Consider the following 19456-nt stretch of genomic DNA (forward strand, 5'->3'; position numbering starts at 1 on the left):
CGCCACGTGTACTTTGGGAAATCAGTTTTTGCTACAGAATGTGCCTGGTTTTCACCCAAGTTCCCTATGTACAACTTCAGAAGAAAGACTTTTCAATACCAGCTTGTGAAACTGAGGTAGGTGAAAAAAAACTGAAGAAACGTCTTTCAAATAGCATGGGTTCTCCATGGAGTATCTGTTACTCAAGGAACATTTGCCCAGAATGATTTGCAACTTAACAGTCTAGGAGCACTTCTATAAGTTCCTTAACTAAGCTTCCAATTGCCCTATTTAAAAAAAAAAAAAAACACCCACGCTTAGTGAAGCTTCCTTTTTTTTTTTTGGTATTATAAAGTTAGGATGTGAACTTTTGAAATATATCAGGTGACTAAACAGTTAACATAAATCCTAACATAATCTAGCAGCAACAAATGCAATCTGATTTCCAGATATTAAAACCAGCTGGACATTGTTTTCCTTCAGAGCTTTCATACACCAGGGAATATACATGTCAATAATATTCTACAGTTTTTAAATACAAAATTAAGCTTAATAAATTGTGCCTTAATACTAAAAACTTTCCCATTGAAGTAAAATTTCTACTGCTATTCAGAAATACTATTAGAACACTGAGTGTAAAATACATTTTTTAGAATCAAATTTTTAAACTTTTGTAGGTATTCGTAATTAGCTTAAAAAAAAAGCTCCCCATATTCCAAAATTAAGTTTTCTGGAACCTACTTCAACAAATTCAGAGCTTAAATGCTACGTCTTTTAAGACTTTATTTTTTGAAACAGGTATTTCATACAGTCTTTGCCACGTTAATGCAAATATGCACGAAGTAGGCCATGTATTTTTTGTTTTCCAAAAGTTGCATTATGAACACTTTCAGGAAGCTGGTGTGATTTATTCAACTTTTAACCTTAAATACAATCACAAAATTATAACCATCAGGAGGCATTACAACCTTTTGTACAGAGAAGCCACTCTATTTATACAATGTTACTAGAACAAGGAAGATTCAGTTCAACTCAATTTGCTCTACATAATAAGGGTAAAGTAAATTAACAAGTGAAGTGTGATGTTGCCATTGACATCACAGGTGGAAATATAAGGAAAATTTAAACCAAAAAATAACTGACACAGGAACTTCAAACAGGAGCTGAAACTTGGTCAAAAAAAAAAAAAGAAAAAAAGCCTGCCTCGAAAGACATAAAAACATTCTGCAAGTCTGCATTTCAGAACATTCAATTCCTTAAGTTTATCATCTTCAAAAGCCGAGCTAATTGTATGACACTTTTACATTAGCACAACAAACAGCTTCCCTAGTAAGCCCAAATTCCCACGGAAAGCAAGAGACTGAATGGTTCATGTTGTACAACTAACTCTTGAACCTATAAAGCTTCTCTCAATTGGAGTCCATTTGCCCTTTTGTAAATAAGAGATGGTGATACTCTTACCCAGGCATAAAAAAAAAGCAGGAAAAGTGCAATAAACCCTTCCAGGCTCATAATACAGTGAATTTCCTTCCCCAGTGTTTGGAAAATTTATAATGCTAGTTCTTCCCCATAGGAGGAATATTTCCTAATACAACCCAAATAATGAAAAAAATCTGTCACTTCTTTAAGTGACCCTTACATTAACATAGTCTACCTCCTAGATTTAAGGGGAGGGGGAAAGTCCTAGCTCTAAATTTTTCATTTTACAATCTCAAGATACAGAATGGAAGGTCATTGGTTTTCGTATTTATCTGGTTTTATGTAAAACAAAGGTACTTAAATGTGCTAACAGAAAAGCGTTCACTGATTTTTTTTTTTATATATACGAACAGAAGCTAACAAGGCTAATTGTAGATGCTTTCTTTAATATGAAAAGAATTGGGAGAAAAGAAGAACCAGCTTCTTTGATTTTAGTACTGCCAAAACAAGTAAGCCCCCAGAGTAATCACAAGTATGTGGAGGAAAATAGGCCAGGAAGACTTTTCAATTCAAAGTACTGCCTATATCACCCCAAATTTAAAAGGACCTAAGATTGCACATCAACTCTAATATTTGGCTGCACTTGCATTGCCCTGCTTGGAATTTTTTAATGGCTCTTTCCTTAAATTTCACACATCAGAACAACCACAGTTAAAAACAAAAACAATGCAGATAACATCAAACACTGGACAATATAAAGAACACTACCTACTAAGTTCAGGTAATAGAGGCAAGTGTTAAGGGCAGAAGTGATGGAAGTTTTTCTTTGCATTGTAAACCCTCACCCTGAACCTGGGGTTTGGGCTCTAAGAAAGCAATTTAGGGAAGCAGATCAAGAGCTTGATTCTCAGTTCTCACACAGAAACCTCACATATCTCAAAAAACTCACAAGTGTCAGACACAAAAGAATCTTAATAATCATCTAGCAAACTATGTGAAGAATTCGTGACCAGAAATAATGAAATACTGCAAGACACACCAAAGAAACAGAATAAAAGAGAAATACAGACAGCACCATAAACTACTAAGCCTCCACAGCTTTACAGATAAATCAACTAAAACTCAGGCAATTCTAGAAAATTAAAGACAGCAAAACACTTAAGATAAACTTCAATTTCCAAGGGTCACAAGTTATTCTGTACCCCCTGAATCTTAGAGAGGGAAAAAGAGAGAGCACAAGAGGGGGGGGTGGGGGAAGGAAGGGGGTGCGGGAGGGAGAGAGAGCAAGAGCAAGGGGAAGGGGAGGGAGAGGGAGGGAGGGAGGGAGGGGGAGAGAGAGGAGCAGACCCCTGGTTTTCCACAGGTATTTGTGTATCATCAAAAATGCATGACTTCATAACCACAGCACTCTGAACTTTACATTATGTTACAAGATAATCACCAAAATATAGCCCTGTCTTCTCAAACTGCTGTATCACAAAGGCCTTTTACCTCTGATTAAATCTGACTGTTGAGTTCTCTTAAAACAGGTCAAAATGATAAGGCTACTTGCCAAATGACTTCCCAAAAGAAGCCAAACTGTACAGACTGGGGGTCTTGTTGTCCAGAGTGCGGTGAAGAGCAAGCTTTGAAGTCACCAGTTATTCCTATCTTCCCTACAACCAAATATGTATATGCCACACTATTCTCTGAGGGACCATTTTAAAGTAAAAGTGATGGACAATTTAGCAGAGACACGTTTTTTATGTAAAGCTGTTTTGTTTTCGCTAGGATAAGGTGCCAGGTACCGCTGAAGCCTGAAATTCACAGGCAGTAAAATTAACCTATTTCATTTATCTTCTTTACCAAAGAAGAAGCAATCTCTGAATACTACCTATAGGGACAAACTAGTGTGAAGTGGTTTTATCACTGTGATAAAAGTTTTTCCTTGTGACAAAGAATGTTGTTGAAAGACTGTTTAATCTTGAGAGAGAGTAGAGGTAATCAAGTGATGAGTGCAATAGCCTCTAGGAAATAAAGCAGTGTGCAAAACACAATATGGCATTATTATTCCAGATAGGTTGTTTTGATTGTGAAAATAAGGTTCAAGATGAATGAAGAAAATAAAATTTGATACACTAGGTTCCTTAACTTGCTATTAGACACATGGGGGTATTCAAAGATACCACCTTTCTTGTAATACCTGTCAAAGTATTAGAAGAGCACTGATACTGAAATGCATTCTCCCATGAGTATTTAAAGATTATATATTAACGTGGCAATGAGAATACAGGGAAGGCCAGAGCTATGTGGAATTTTTCCTTAATACCTTTCAAGTTTGTCTGTGAAGACAGGCAACTAGAAAGTGATCACAGTGCTAATCTCTAAAATGCAGGAAAAATGTACTCAATCAAGATTTTAATCATGTGCTACTTTGTGCTGATACGTGACTTTAGGAATCCTATTCTCGTCTGGATTTTTATTTTGGATCAACAACTGAGCTTACACAGTCAGTACTGAAATGCAATGCTAAATTTAAGGAAACCTTGATCATGAATTCACTACTGAAAAGGAAACTTAAAATTGTGGAAAAAGTAAAGTACTTCACACACTAATAACTGAACTTAATAAAAGATGTTGGTGGTTCTCACTTTTGCTGATGTTTCATGTATATGTCCTAAAATGCCAGGTAAACTAAAGCACTTTTAATTTACACCTTGTAAATTGTAAATTAAAAGTATCAAATGAGAAAATTGAATTAAAAAAACATTTCACTCTACCTCCACCAGAACATCACTTTATTGTTAATCTGTCATCAACAATGTAAAACTCTAATAGGTACTCTATCCTGGTTTTTAAAAAGGTAAAAGATTACATTGGATTAGCTACTTTCTTTCTATGAAAGAAACTACAGCAATCACAGAAGAGGGAAAATTTGAATGACCTCCCAAAAATGTACACTATAAGTGAAGGGGAGTGTACATTAAATCAAATGTCTGTTAGATTCATTACTTTTGAATGCACAGTGACAATTCTGGAAACTGTACATGATAGAATCACAGAAATGACTTAAATAAACAGAATTACATTTTGTATGTGATCACCAGACCTTTAAACAATCCTTGCATTTTCCACGTTATTGGTGGTTTTGGAAAAATTTCTGTTTATCACTCCAAAGATAAGTTGTTAACAGCATTGAGATGGAAGAATATGTAATATAAGGATTGAAATAAAAGTGAATGTGAAAGATGGCTAATCTACTAGATCAAGTAAAGGGGGATGGGCAGAGGGTGGGGGTTGGGGAGGAGGAGGATGGGGTGGGGTTTTTTCCCTTCATTTCAGAAGTTCTTCCAATGTAGTGTTATCTGTTACATAGCTCTCCTTCTTCAGTCCATTTCTGAAATTCATATCGCATAGCCTTTTTGTACTTACTGGTCAACCCAACCAGTACTGTTGCCAAGCAACAAGTGTTATGCAAGAATCTGAATGCATCAAATCTTCCTTGGCTGCGTCGCGGCCCCAGTTTTCTCTGTTTCTGAGCGGGGTTTGATTTTTCCTGGATTGTACACACAGGGTCAGGTGGAATGGAGTTCCAAATCACTCTGTGCTCCGCGGCATCCCGATTTCTTTCTGCAGCTAACCTCCTGACACGTTTGCAGCTGTTCTGTGGCAGAAAGACAATCTCCGTGTTCAGGCGGTGAGCTTTCTTTCTTTCACCCTTGACCTTGGGGTTGCAGGCCATGGTGTTGGGCGTATCCCTGAGTGCAGCTGTCCTGCAGGATTCACTTCCTAGCGCACCGAGATTTCCTAGGTTTCCTCAGAATAAGCCCCCAGTTGCATCACCACCGACTGTGGTGTGGCTTTGGATGCCTGAGGCTGAGTTGATTCTGGTGGATGTCTGACCTCGCTTAACCAGACTCATCTACTGTCTTGCCATTCATACCCAGGCTGTCCAACCTTCATACAGCTGAGCCAAGTTATCTAGATTAGTTGCTTCCTTAATGACATAGTCAACCTGTAAAAATAGGCAGGATAGAATTAAAGCCATTTAAAACCTGAAAGAACATGGCTCATACATGAGTTATATGAACTGTTTAGAAGTTCCCAAATTAATTACCCAAAGATGTGTAGTTGTCATGGTGGGAAGAGAAGTTAAGTAATCTGAGCTTCCTTCATAATTCCATTACTTACAAATGTGTGTCTTGGGAAAGTCACAATCCCCTTTGAGCCTTATGAATCCTTAGATGAAGAGAGAGTGCCACTGACCCCACAGGTGCCCTTGGGATTAAACATGTGAATTCACTGGGCAAATGCTTAGGTGTATTAAAAAGTGCCCAGCAAATTCTGAAACAGTTTGGTACTCAGCAAATATCTATTGATTCTTCTTTTTTTTTGGGGGGGGGCGGCGGGGGGCGCACTGTGCAGCATGTGGGATCTTAGTTCCCCAACCAGGGCTCGAACCCACGCCCCCTGCAGTGGAAGCACAGAGCCTTAACCACTGGACTCCCAGGGAAGTCCCCATATCTGTTGATTCTGACTCAGCTAAATTTTCTTTTATAGTAAGAGATATAATCGTTATCTCTATCCAGAGCACCCATCAGGGTCCAATTATATCGTAAATGCTCAATATAAGGTTGCTGAATTGTAACCTACACCAAAAGTTGTATGCAAAGAACTCTATACTTACCCCACTCCTGTGAGCCCCTTAACTTTTTCATATAAAATTTAATAACTATCAGAATAAAAAGCACAATAGCCAAGCATCCTTTAAAAAGATGGACAGAGACCTAAGATGCACAGTCATGAAAGCACACAGCCCATTAACCTATCAAAAAGTTTCTGAAGTAAGGATACCCTTGGACCCAGAACACCGTCCATAGTTTTTGACAAACTTGACAAACTCTCTCTAAAGAATGAGTCTTAACCAAGAAGAGCTTAAGCTTAGATCCTATACAGAGATGTAACAGTGTTTAATAAAATAAAAAACAAAACAAAAACTTTCCTTGCTGATGTTAAATTTGAATTGTGAATGCCAAACCATTAAAAAAATAGGACATTCACAGGTCTCAAATTTTTACCCCACAGAAGAAAAGGCATATGTGTAATGGAGAATTCAGGAGAACACTACTCTTGACCAAGTGATATAACTTAACAACAAAGATAGCACAAACAGACACATGCCCCTTGATGTAAGATTCTAAGAACACATCATTGGTGAAGTATCCTTGCGAAAAATGTTGATTCTGAATCTAATTATGAAGAAAATATCAGGGCTTCCCTGGTGGCGCAGTGGTTGAGAGTCCGCCTGCCGATGCAGGGGACACGGGTTCGTGCCCCGGTCCGGGAAGATCCCACATGCCACGGAGCGGCTGGGCCCGTAGGCCATGGCCGCTGAGCCTGCGCGTCCGGAGCCTGTGCTCCGCAACGGGAGAGGCCACAGTAGTGAGAGGCCCACATACCGCAAAAAAAAAAGACAGTATAAAAAAAAAGAAAATATCAGACAAATACATACTGAGACACATTCTGCAAACCAAGTAGTCTGGACACATCAAAAATATGAGGGTCATAAAAGAAAAGAAAGAAAAGGCTCAGGAACTGTTCTAGACATTAAAGGAGACTAAAAGTAGAACAAGTATATGAAATTCAAGATAAGCCTTGACTAAATCTTGTATGGATTGGGGTGGGGTTGGGTTGGTGGTTAAGGAGAGGCGGGCTAAGTAATAAAGGACATTTGAAGATAACTGGAGAAATCTGAATATGGACTCAATGATGGATAGAAGTCAATGTTAACATCAATGTTAAGTTTCCTGAGTTGATAATTACATAATTATATCGTAGCTATATATTATTAAAATGTTTTGGTTAGGAGACAAAGTATTTAGGCATGAAGTGTTACAATGTCTGCAACTAACTCTCAAATGTGGTTCTGAAAAACTGTGTGTATGTACGAACACATATACACAGAAAGGTAAGGCAAACATTAAGAAAGCATCAACAACTGGTCTACCAATTCTAGGTAAAGAGTATATGAGCATTCCTATATTTCTATAGGTTTGAAACTTTTCAAAATAAACAGCTATGGGGAAAAGAATTCATTCTTGAATTTATATATACAATTTTAGAAACACTAATGATAAAATTTCAGAGTAATAACTTCAGACAAACTGACACCCAAGAACACTTTATAGATACTACTTATTTATACATACTATGACACCCAAAATGTCATCCTCATTTCATTCAAAACCTTCATACAGCCCTCTCTAAAATGCAAATTAACTGTCTTCTGTTGGAGGAGAGAGGGTCAAGTCACTCCCCAAATTTTCGTTAAAAGAGAACTGGGAAGAAAGGAAAGTGCTAATAGGGTAGAGTCAGAGTCAAATGCTGAATATATGACAATCCTAGAACTGTGTCACTCAAAATCTTCTGAAGCCTATAAAATCAATTTAAGTTCCTTATTTCTTGATATATCACCAAAGGATAGGGGTGAGGGGATCTTTAAACCTATACTGTTTCAGCAGCATTAAAATGTGTAGCTCAAGTTTAAAAAATGGTCACCTGTTCAGCAACTGACATCCTCCTATTCGGATCAACATCTCGGCCCTCTAACTTGGCTTTCACTCTCTTCCACACGCTCACTGCATATGAGTTTCTCTCCTGCACAGCTGTGAAGCAATGGAAACGTGTAAGTCAAACCACCACTTCCTATTAATATTTAAGGTATCCTTATTCTGACTAATTACCTTTTCCAGTTTTAGGGTCTCTGACAGCCTTTTTAGGACTACAAGCAACACTCTTGCCAGTTCCTGGAACAGTACTTGGTGGAGTATCTGCTGATGTAGCTAGATTTTTCTGAACCAGCTTTCTAGCATTCTGTGACATGACATCAGGCTGAGTCTTCTGGCCAGTGTTGCTCCGGACTGCTACAGAGAGAGAGTTGGTAGCTCAATTTACATGTACACAGAAAATGAAGGAGCAGGGCAGTGCTCTCTCAATCATCAACTACAAATGGACAGCCCTGATACCAGATGTGATTTTACAACCTTAAAGTCCTTATCCCTTAAAATAAAAACTCTCCTCCTAAAAATATAGCCTGAACAGCTAGATATTCAGATATAAATTTGTACAATGATGCTCACGAGTTTGTTGTGGCATTAAAAAACTACAGATATCTTAACTGTCCAACAATTAATATGGTAAAGTCATAGAATGGCATGTTAAATCTTGCAATTAAGTCATTTTTTAAAAGATTACTTAATGATAGGGAAATTATCAATTTAATATTAAGTGGGAAAAGGCAACAAAAGTTGCATTCACAGAATGATCCAACTTGTATATGTGTGTGCATGCATATAGAGAATTCAACAAATACACAGTGGTTTTACCTCTAATTGGAATGGAACTATAGATTTTTCTATTAATTATTTTTCTGTATTTTCCTAACAGAATATATTTTATAATCATAAAATAAATTATTTAGAGAGTATCTAAACACACGGTATTTTTACTCTCTAACAATAAGTACTTTTAAAATTAAGCCAGAATTTGTTCAGTTTGAGATACGACAAGATACGATATTTAAAGAGTTTAGGGAAATCCTTTATTTATTTATTTTAAATAATTAATTCTTTTAAATTGGAGTATAGTTATTTATAATGTTGTGTTAGTTTCTGTTGTACAGCAAAGTGAATCAGTTACACATAGACATATATCCACTCTTTTTTAGATTCTATTCCCAAATAGGTCATCACGGAGTACTGAGTAGAGTTCCCTGTGCTATACAGTAGGTCCCCATTAGTTATCTATTTTGTATATAGCATTACGTATATGTCAATCCCAATCTCCCAATTTATCCTTCCTCCCACTCTCCCCCTTTCTACATATGTGACTCAGTTTGCTTTGTAAACAGGTTCATTAGGGAAACCCTTTAAAAAGGTGATGACTAGAAACATAGTAGACACTCATTAAACATCTTAGCATCTATGTGTAGATTATTAACAGGTCAAGACTCAGGTTCTTCTGAAGTAGGGGAGTCTTACCTGCAGCAAAGGATGGCTGATAAGTAGCAGATGACGTTGGACTCGAACATTCATTTGTTGCATCGGTGACTAAGGGTGATGCAAAACTCACTAAATTATTATAGACACTGAAATATAAAATAAAATGGCTCATTTATGAAATGCTTTAGCAAATAGCTACTTATAAATATGAACAAAACTGAAAAAAAATTAAATGAATTAAATAAACAAAACTTACTCTACCAGATGTCTTGCTTATATTTTAAATTCAGGCCAGAAGGCATTCTTACCTCTGACTTTGTGTTTTCAGTTCTTTCAAGGTGGGAGTTATTTCCTGGAGCATTTCAACATGTTCTTGACTTCGAACCTGACCCATAGCTTGGACTAATGTAAACAGCACTGTCTGAATGTTGTCTTGCCATGATTTATATTCACCCAAGAACTGCCTAACACTGTTCTCATAGGGAACATCTTCACCATCTGCCAGAGCAGCTTCTTCATCCTAGAATCAGTATGTTAGTGATCAAGAAAAATGGTATTTGCTTCAGTAATTACTCTTAAAACCATCACCTTTTGGATAACAGGTAATAAGTGTTTTTCAAATACCAATGTGTTTATAATATGCTTATTACAATTTAACTCCTTTTCTACAGGAATCTTGTTTCCAGCACAAATAAAAACTCCAATTAAAAACAAATCCAGGGAATGCCTTGGCGGTCCAGTGGTTAGAACTACACACTTCCACTGCAGGGGGCACGGGTTCGATCCCTGGTGGAGATCCCGCAAGCCACATGATGTGGGCAAAAAAAAAAATCCAAAAAGTAAATGATTTACTGTTTTGTGATGATGAAGTAACGCAGCCTTTTCTGGGGATTCAGTTTCCTTACTATCTAGATTCTGTACGATACTAGAGGGAAGATATTTCATTTATTTTGGAAGCAAGCTATACAAGTTTGGGTAGGGAGGCGGAAGAGAGGTTGGAGATCTAAATACTCTGTGGGACTAGGTACAAGTTTCAGCTCTACTATAAATTATATGACTTTGGATAAATCAATTTCTCTAAGCCCTGGTTTCTCTGTGAACAAAATCAGAATACTACTTATACTTACTACCTGCTTAAAAAAAAAATAGTTGATGAAAATACAAATTAACTCAGTGACAAGCAAACTGGAAATATGACCTGAGAGAAATTAGGGTTTTTTTCTCATAAATAAAACTGTTTGTAATTTTATAAAAGGGGGGAGTAATTATGTGTCAATGGTATTAGTCTTACCTTGGCCATTGCTTTCAGGAGATGTTTGACATCTCCAAGCTGCCGGTTATGACCAGTGAGCACAGTCTTTATATTATCAACCAGATTCTGAATTGTTTCACAGACCGTTTCTATCTGTTGCTCTTTCTCTGTCTGAACTGATCTCTGAGTAGACATATCCTGGGTCAGTTGTTTGTGTGCTGACAAAAGCCATTCAGAGCTGCCAATAGGATGTTCAAGACTCGTGTCCTAAATAGAATAAGCATTTGTTTGATTTTAAGTATCAGCCAGAATAAAATAAGGTTCTTTTCTTCATCATCATCTCAAAAGACATTTGTAACTCAGGCCACGACACAAAGAACCTCAGTTGCTGAGTCATGAATTAATTACCTACAAAACACTACTTGACAATAATTTAAACAATCTATAAAATACAGACTAAGATTTTTACCTTTTCTGCATAATCATACAGGGCATAAATGTTTAAAGTTTAAAACCTAAGAAAATGTATCTGGAATAACAAAGATGATCCATATCCAGGAACCTAAACCCACTGTAAATCATTCTTTAAAATGAAACCAGAGTCTTGTAATACATAGTCTAAAGCCTTCCCACAAAGTAGAAATGCCGAATTTATCAACTTGATAATCCAGCATTCATCTTCCACTAGCCCTCTGTCTGCTACCCCACCTTCAGTGCATCTGAGTCATTTGCTACACACACTGTCTTTCTCCTCCCTCCAAACCTCCACAGTACTTCCAGTTGTATCTCTGAGAGTTCTTTTCACTTCTTCATTCACTGTATTATTTGTGTAAATAAGTCCCTTGGGGGCTAAAAGCAAGATTTAATCATCACGGTATCCCTCATAACATCTCATATACAGTACATGCTCAATAAATGTAAACTAGTGAGTGAATGTGTTAAACTGATTTTGAGGGCATATAGTTGGCCTTATTTTAATCACCCAATCTCTTCACTCCCACTAAGATTCAAGACTTACCACTCTTTTTAATAAACGAAGCTCTAACTCAGAGACCGAACTGTTAAACTGTGATGCAAATGAACACATTTGCTGACACCGTTTGATTAGTTCAAATAATGAGGCATCCAGGTTTAAGGCTTCTGCAGTTCTAGTTCGTAAACTTTCAAAATGAATGATATTGCTGCAGAGGAAAGTGACCTGTGAAGATGAAAAAGAAGAGTGGAACCATCACAATGAGGAAAAAATTTGCAATTAATGAAACAAAAAAATACTACCTATTGATTTCCAGAATTCAGGACCAGGTCCTGAAAATGTATGAATGTATGACTCTTGTGGGAAACAGACCTACTCCTTATAAAAGCTAAATAAATGAACATTTTTTGGTTGATGCTGTTAAGACTGAGATGGCCAAAAGCACCTAAGTAGAATTAGGTAAATGTTATCTTCTGCACGATCGTTTCTTAACTGAAATTTTACCTCATAATAAAACTGCTACCATACTCAGCTGCAATTTGTTCGTGCTGTGTCTGAATTCCAATCTGCAATGTTCCCCTTCTGCTTCTACTCCTGCCTAACTTTACCATAAAGATCAGAAAACACTAACTGGATATTTGACAATATTAAGCACATCTTTTAAGGTACAATAATAGTATTGTGACTGTGTTCCTAAATTGTTCTTTTTTTTTTTTTTTTAATATATTTATTTATTTATTTTGGGCTGCACTGGGTCTTCGTTGCTGAGTATGGGCTTTCTCTAGCTGCGGTGAGTGGGGGCTACTCTTCGTTGCAATGCGCGGGCTTCTCATTGCGGTGGCTTCTCTTGTTGTGGAGCATGGGCTGGTTCTAGGTGTGCAGGCTCAGTAGTTGTGGCTCGCGGGCTCTAGAGCACAGGCTCAGCAGTTGTGGTGCACGGACTTAGTTGCTCCGCGGCATGTGAGATCTTTCTGGACCGGGGCTCAAATCTGTGTCCCCTGCACCGGCAGGCAGATTCTTAACCACTGTGCCACCAGGGAAGTCCCAATAGTTCTCATTTTTATAGATACTTATTGAAATACTTACAGATAAAATGATATAATATTTGGGATTTCCTTAAATATGGGATGTGAAGGAGGAGTAGGAAGTATAGAGGAAATAAAGTAGGGCTTAAGTTGATAATTATTAAATTTTGGTAATGGGTATATGGGAATCATATTAGTCCAATTTTGCACCTGATTAAAAAGTACATAGTAGTTTTTGTTTGTTTGTTTTTTGCTCCCAATCACAACAAAGTTAATCCACAACCTCTGGCAGTACACAAGGTCCTAAGACATTTTATTGCCATGTGGAAAAAATAACATTCAAATCTTTATAGTTGCATATAAAGAAAATCTTAGATAAATATGGAATTAAACTCTTTATTTTCCAAGAGGCTGGATCCACCTTATATTTAACTGGGAGGTAATAAGGGTGTAGGGAAATAACTGGCTGTGAGCTCAGCCTAAGGACGCCCCCTCTTTCTCCCCCAAGGCCTATCAGTCCTTCTTCCCAGTGCTGTAAACTAGAGGGTGGCTCTCAAGCTACTTCTGATTATCCCACATGTAACTTCCAATCAGTTATATAATCCTGTAACAGAAAACAAAATGGCGCACATGAGTGCCTATACCTGACTTGCTCTTTGGCTCTCTTTAAGGACAAGATTTCTTCTTTCAGCTATTGTTGCTTCAAAATCTTGTAGTACAGGTGTCAGTGCAGGGTTGGCACCACCTGCCCACTTGAGTCGCTGTTCAATACTTGCTTCAAGTGCTGCCAGTTTCTCCTATAAAAGCCAGCAGAATCTCAGTGAAAATGACACTCTTCACTTCCTGTCTGTTGAGCATTTTATATAAATACGAGAGATTCAAAAGAAGTAGGATGGGGCATAAGTAAATTAGAAAGCATCTTTAACAAACCATCACCTTTTGGCATTAATCTTGATTTCACATTGAATATTTAAGGCTAAACATGCTTTGGATAGGTAAGGATTGGCTATCAGTTTATTGTCTTAAAATTTGCAGAAAGAAGTTTCATTTTCATTTTTAAATAAAATAGTCCTTAAAACAAAACACCTGCTACACCAAATTCCCACTGCAGTATATGTGCTATCTACAAGAAAATCCATTTATACTTTTGATTGTGAAAGATGAAAATCAGATTCCCACAAATGCAAAAATTTACAAATAATGGTAAAAATACAGCCAGGTTATCATGACGAGGAAGATTTTATATAACAAAAGTTGCTTCATTATTTATTCAACGTTTTGAGCGGAGGAATTCACATTCATAGACTCTCTCTCGCTCTCGCTCTCCCCTCCCTCCCCTATTTCTTTCTCTCACACATACACACCTCTAAAATCAGAAAGGGCATGAGTTCATTCTCCTAAATTGAAAACTAGGACTAACATGCTATAGAGAAAAGGTATTTCAATCTTCAAAGAAGTGAGATCCAGAAAAATTTTATTAAAAAATTTAAAAATATTATAAAAGTGATATTTGATTTTATACTAATCTATAAAAAGAACAGAAATATGTCAGTTACTACTGAGTGTATGAGATATAGGAATACTCACTATAGAGAGATATATAAAGCCATCATCAAACCAGTTTTTCTTATTTAAAAAAGGAAAGCGAGATTAAATATTTTGCTGAAATGACCAAGAAACAGTCAATAAAAATGGTTTGGAAAAATGTTCTGCTGCCTTTGACATCACAAAATTCCATTAACTACCTGCACAATAGAAGTAAGAAATGCCTAAGCTTCTTGGATATTAATAATAAGTCAAATATAACTGCTTTATATACATTTCAGAAAACAAATTTGGTATTTGAGTTTTTCCCATTACCAAGGTCCCCTTAATGTATAAAAGCATGGTAATATCAAATTCATTAAAAACTTGAAATATTTAATATGTCTCTATTCTTGGTTCAAAATATACTGCTAAGATTCAGTTACTTTGGAGGGTAAGAAAAAAAGATATAAATTAAAAATAAAAGTGAAAAGGTAATTATGTTCCTGTGGCTTAGAAGCCAAGGACAGACTGAACAACACAGCACTGACACTTCAGCAGAGTGGAGGTCATTTCTAAAAGTAAGATGTGCCAGAAGGAGGATCTGACAAAACACACCTGAACTGTTGCAATTGAAGTTTCAATCTGGCTCAGAGTATGGAGTTTCTTCTTCATGCTGGTTAAGATGGCAGAACGAGGGGGAGGAGTGACCGACATGGCTTGTGGTCTGTTGATAAGGAGATCTTCATGCTGCCACTGTTCAAAGAGAAAGAAATGTAATAAAATAAGCAGGAAAAAGGCCTTTAGATAAACAAGGAAGGGGAGGTGTGATTTAGGACTGGGGGAAAAGGGAAAAAACCCAGCTGCAGCAAGGTGGGGTGAGCAGGGAAGAATAACAGAAACACAATAAAAGAATCAACCAGGTGGAAAATTCCCTGAGGTAGAAAATGGCTGATAAATTTCTCGGATCACTGATATGCAACATTTTAAATAGTAATTCTGAAGATGTTTCCTAGTCTAAGTAAAAATCTGCTACACAATCCCCCTAAAATATAATCTCCAGTTAAGAGGTTGGAACAGGCAAGGTAGGGGAAGAGTTCCCCAGCACGGAATTAAGCAAGTAACTGAAAGAAGCAATGGCAGCAGTCACAGAAGAAAGAATTCTCCAGAGAACCTACAAGCGACAGAAAGGCATAGGTAACTACTGACAGAGGATCAAGCCATCCTGTAAGGTGGCCCCAGAAGGCCCAAGGGACATTTGGGTTAAAATTTAAAAGTTACATTGTGCTTACAGCTTAAAATGTGTTCAGATGAACAAAACTGGAAGGATTTTGATAACGTTTTCCATATAGTTGTCAATTTTTTAAGGGAATAAACTCTAAAACGTATTAAATAATAAAACTTTTCAACATTATATTTTTTAGAAGTAAAATAAATACCAAAAAATCCCAATGTGCTAGAAGGACTGTTAATATATAATAAATGCAACTTCAGAATTTGAATAAAATACTTTTTTTATGAGGTAAGAAAATAGCTAATGATAAAACTGCAAAGAGAAGGAAATACACTGGTTCCATGCCCCACCAATTCCACTCTTGGGAAGTAGCTTCAATATAAACGATACAAAGTAATCAGTGTTTGTGCCAAAACAGATCCCAGGATAATGTAGTCCCCCAATATTACTCCATGAGTTACAACTTGTCTGAAGCTACTGACAATACTGAAGCCTATATTTGAAATAAAGAAGAAAAATAGCTATAATTTATACTGTGCTTAGTGTCTTACAAAAATCATCGTTTTTAACCCGCAGAGTCATCAACATTTTAGAGAGATACTGTCCCCATCCTACAAGTAAGGAAATCAGACCTTAAGGGAAGTTAGACTTAAGTTCATATACCTGAATCCAAATCCATCTCACTCCCCCAAAGCCTGTCATACTGCCTCTAAACAAACAAGGACAAAAACAGGCTTCTAAAAAACAGTTCCCAAGTGATGACCAATGTATGCACAGAGCTTAGAGAATCAGGGAAACAGAAGTCACTTTAGAAATAATTGTTAGACAGTACAGAAGGCATATCCACCTAACGAATAAATTCAACTGTTAGAAATTACATTTACAAGTAATACTTAATGATAACACTAACCATACAACTCTGATGGAAACTAATTCAAAGGACACAAACCATGAACACAAAATGATCTCAACTACGTAAAAGAGAAACGAATAATTGGAAAGACAGCACCGAAATGCTAAAGCAATTCGGTGTTTGCTCTGGGCTGGCACAATTCAGGAAGTTTAAAATTTTCTCTTCTTTATACTGTTCTGTATTAATTCCCCCAGTTTTTCAAATTCCTACATTGAGGAAAAACCCCTTTATAAAGAGAAATACTAACTTGAAACATGGCGATATGCAACTGAACGCGCTGTAGGCTTGTCTTACAGGAGGAGATGCTGGTCTCCAGCCTGCGCACCAAGTCGTGCTTCTTCCAGGCAGTGTCGTAGGAGCTCGCCAGCACAGTCGCCCTGTTCATGACCAGCTGAGAGAACTTCCCGATCTGGATGTTGTGCTCCACTGCTTTTTTACACAGATCATCAACTGAAACTTTGCTTTCAGCACCAAAATCCTTTGCCTCCACTTGAGCAATAATGTCTACCCCTAGAGCACTGATGAAGCTGCACAGCGTGAGGCCCAAGGCTTGGTTCGGGAGTCCAATCAGGAGCTGCCGCACAAAGTCAGCCGTGAATGCTTTTATCGGTTTGGCCATCTGGTCTTCACTGAAACAAGAGTTTCTAAAAAGGGTTTTCACATTGACAATCTGTACAGGCCCATTTACAGTATTCTGATCTTCAAGTGAACTTGATCCTAAAAAAGGAAATTTTTCTTTCAGTATTTCATGCAACGCTAAAATAAGGTAATAATGCTGCTTATTTAAAAACTTGAAGATTGCATGAACTTAGTATTTTAATTTAATTTACAATTAAATTAAGCCTACTCTATCCTGTCCCCCTCCAAAGTACTACACAACTAAACCCAGCTTGTTTAAGAGTGAAATATTACCTGACAAAGTTTTAGAAAAGGTACCACAGAGCCTGAAGAACTCCTTAATTGTCTGTAGTCTTTTTAGAAAGAAAATCTCTTCCAGCACCTGTCGGTGATTATCATCATCAAAAAAATTGACTTGGGTGCTCCTGGCTTCCCTTATAATGTCAATCTTTCGCCAAGCTATAGGAATTTCCATCTTATTTAGCTATGTAAATGAAAGAAAAGCAAGTTCACTTCTCCACTCTTCACACACTGAACAACTACTTTCCTACACTTGCATTATTCATAAAACCAGGTCAATATTTACCTTTTCAACTAATAAGCCAAAAGCAGTCTCAACTTGGGCAAACATGCCATCAAATGCTACCAAAAGCATCTGGCCAGCTGACATTTTTGGTGTTTCATCAACTGAACCATTTCTTGGTTGGATTAATTCACCATATTGAGCGTGAAGTATTCTAGAGGAAAAGAAAAGGGAGTTAAAACCCTCGCTGAAGAGTATTAAGTTTGGGGGAAAACGTAAGATCAACAAGTCTTACAGCTAGTGTGTGGAGTCTAGGGGAAAAGTCTCTGTATGAAGGAAGGAGTGTTATTAGCCATCATTAATGTGAGTAAATTTTATGCAAATTTGAACTATGACATTTTAAAAAGAACTATATAAAATATTACAGTCTCACTTCATACACAGAATGTAAAATAATACAAAATGCCAATGTATTTTTTTTAATGTCGAGAATCACACAGTTCTAAAGCTGGTGGACCTAGCAAAAGTTGTCAAGTATGTTCACACTACTGTCACATGGCAGAGCTAGCTACAGACAGTAAATGGAAATACTTATCATTTTTGGCATGCTGAGTTTCGAATAATGCATAGTTTGAAGGTAGGCCTTCAGAAATTTGCCTTTCACATTATCATTAAATTAAAAACTTGCGTACTGTTTATGTATCCAAGCACTATTCTAAACATTTTATATAAAAAAGCAAAACTACAATTCCCAGTGCCTATGACTACTATCAGTAAAACTAATGTTAACTAGATCTTCAACTTTATCACACACACACAAATAGCTATAAAACTATTAGGAATTATTAAGAGAATTTAAAATTTAGGCTGCCCAAGAAATTTCTAATGGAAAAAGAGCTGCATGATGGTATAAAGTTTTCCTTGAGATTACCAAAAAGCTTCTCTAACACAAGATACACACAGGCTGTAAGAGAATCAATCATGAAGTCTGTAACCCAATGCATACATGGAAGTAAACATTCCTCCATTTGACAGTAAAGGGAATCTAGATTACATATTAAGGGAAAATAAGGGCTAAAATTTTGTGAGGAAGAAAAGTGTATATATTTAGCATCTAAGTTTTAAAATAATGTTAGAAATTTTATGATAAAGCTCTTATGCAAATAATCTAAATCACTATTTAGCTGACATTTATGTTTATGCTATACTGATTACAGTTATTTTTTAAATTTTATGGTAAAACAACTACAAAGAAACAAGAAAATAGGAAAATTGTGAATGCAACATAAAAGAAAACATTAAGGAGTTGTTACCTTTTTTGGTGAAATAAGGGCACCATAAATTAAGTAAGTTTACATTTTAGATATATACTTCCTGCAGTTTAAGAATGAAAAGGTATTTGCTTCAAAATTACTGGAGCAGTACAATTTAAACAAGATTAAACAGGTGCAAGAAAAAGAGAGAGAGATTAACCAGGTACAGATAATTACTGAAGTTGGTAAAATGGAGGTTCATTATACACTAGTCTCTCTACTTTCTTGTATCTTGGAATTTTCCCATGGGAGGAAGTATGGTGGGTCAATTCATTTCTACTCTCTCAGTTATACCTTCTGAAGGGAACTGGACATCAGAATGCCAAAGAAAAGAGGCCTTGAGTCATGACGCACAAAGGGTAGGGCTTAGCTTTGGGTACAGTGCATGGCTGGAGAAACTGCCCAACCTCTACAGGTTCCAAAGTCAAACTGTTACCGTAGATTTAAGAGTCGAGAAATACAATGTTCAATACCTAAAACAAACTTATAAAACTTAAGCTAACTTAAAAGTGTTCATCTGAAATGAGGTGTATACTCCACTAGCTAACTAAACTGGCTCAGATGCTTCCATGGAGTTCCAAGGGCTGGCTTAAAAAATACCACACTCTACTTTGTGTGTGTGCACATGTATGGTGAAACTACAGCCCTGAAAGAATACATATATGTATGTGATAAAACTACACACACACACACACACACACACA

The 19456-nt window shown here is 36.8% G+C and overlaps 1 protein-coding gene across 3 annotated transcripts in view; it reads right to left on the bottom strand.

The window, feature by feature from the left end:
* Window positions 1-745: 745 nt before the first annotated feature.
* The window catches only part of SMG1 (SMG1 nonsense mediated mRNA decay associated PI3K related kinase), a 100014-nt gene continuing 81303 nt past the window's right edge, over window positions 746-19456 (bottom strand). For all 3 annotated transcript variants that reach the window (XM_024123659.3, XM_024123658.3, XM_007126462.4), the window contains exons 52-63: window positions 17503-17653; window positions 17211-17400; window positions 16546-17015; window positions 14770-14907; window positions 13272-13424; window positions 11648-11827; window positions 10669-10896; window positions 9686-9897; window positions 9417-9523; window positions 8121-8300; window positions 7936-8042; window positions 746-5392 (exon numbers count right to left, since the gene is read on the bottom strand). In XM_024123659.3, the coding sequence (XP_023979427.2) occupies window positions 5315-5392; window positions 7936-8042; window positions 8121-8300; window positions 9417-9523; window positions 9686-9897; window positions 10669-10896; window positions 11648-11827; window positions 13272-13424; window positions 14770-14907; window positions 16546-17015; window positions 17211-17400; window positions 17503-17653 (2194 nt within the window). In that variant the 3' untranslated portion in view covers window positions 746-5314. The remainder of the gene's footprint in view (window positions 5393-7935; window positions 8043-8120; window positions 8301-9416; window positions 9524-9685; window positions 9898-10668; window positions 10897-11647; window positions 11828-13271; window positions 13425-14769; window positions 14908-16545; window positions 17016-17210; window positions 17401-17502; window positions 17654-19456) is intronic.

The sequence above is a fragment of the Physeter macrocephalus genome, chromosome 14 (genome assembly GCF_002837175.3).
Source record: "Physeter macrocephalus isolate SW-GA chromosome 14, ASM283717v5, whole genome shotgun sequence".
NCBI classification, from domain to species: domain Eukaryota; kingdom Metazoa; phylum Chordata; class Mammalia; order Artiodactyla; family Physeteridae; genus Physeter; species Physeter macrocephalus.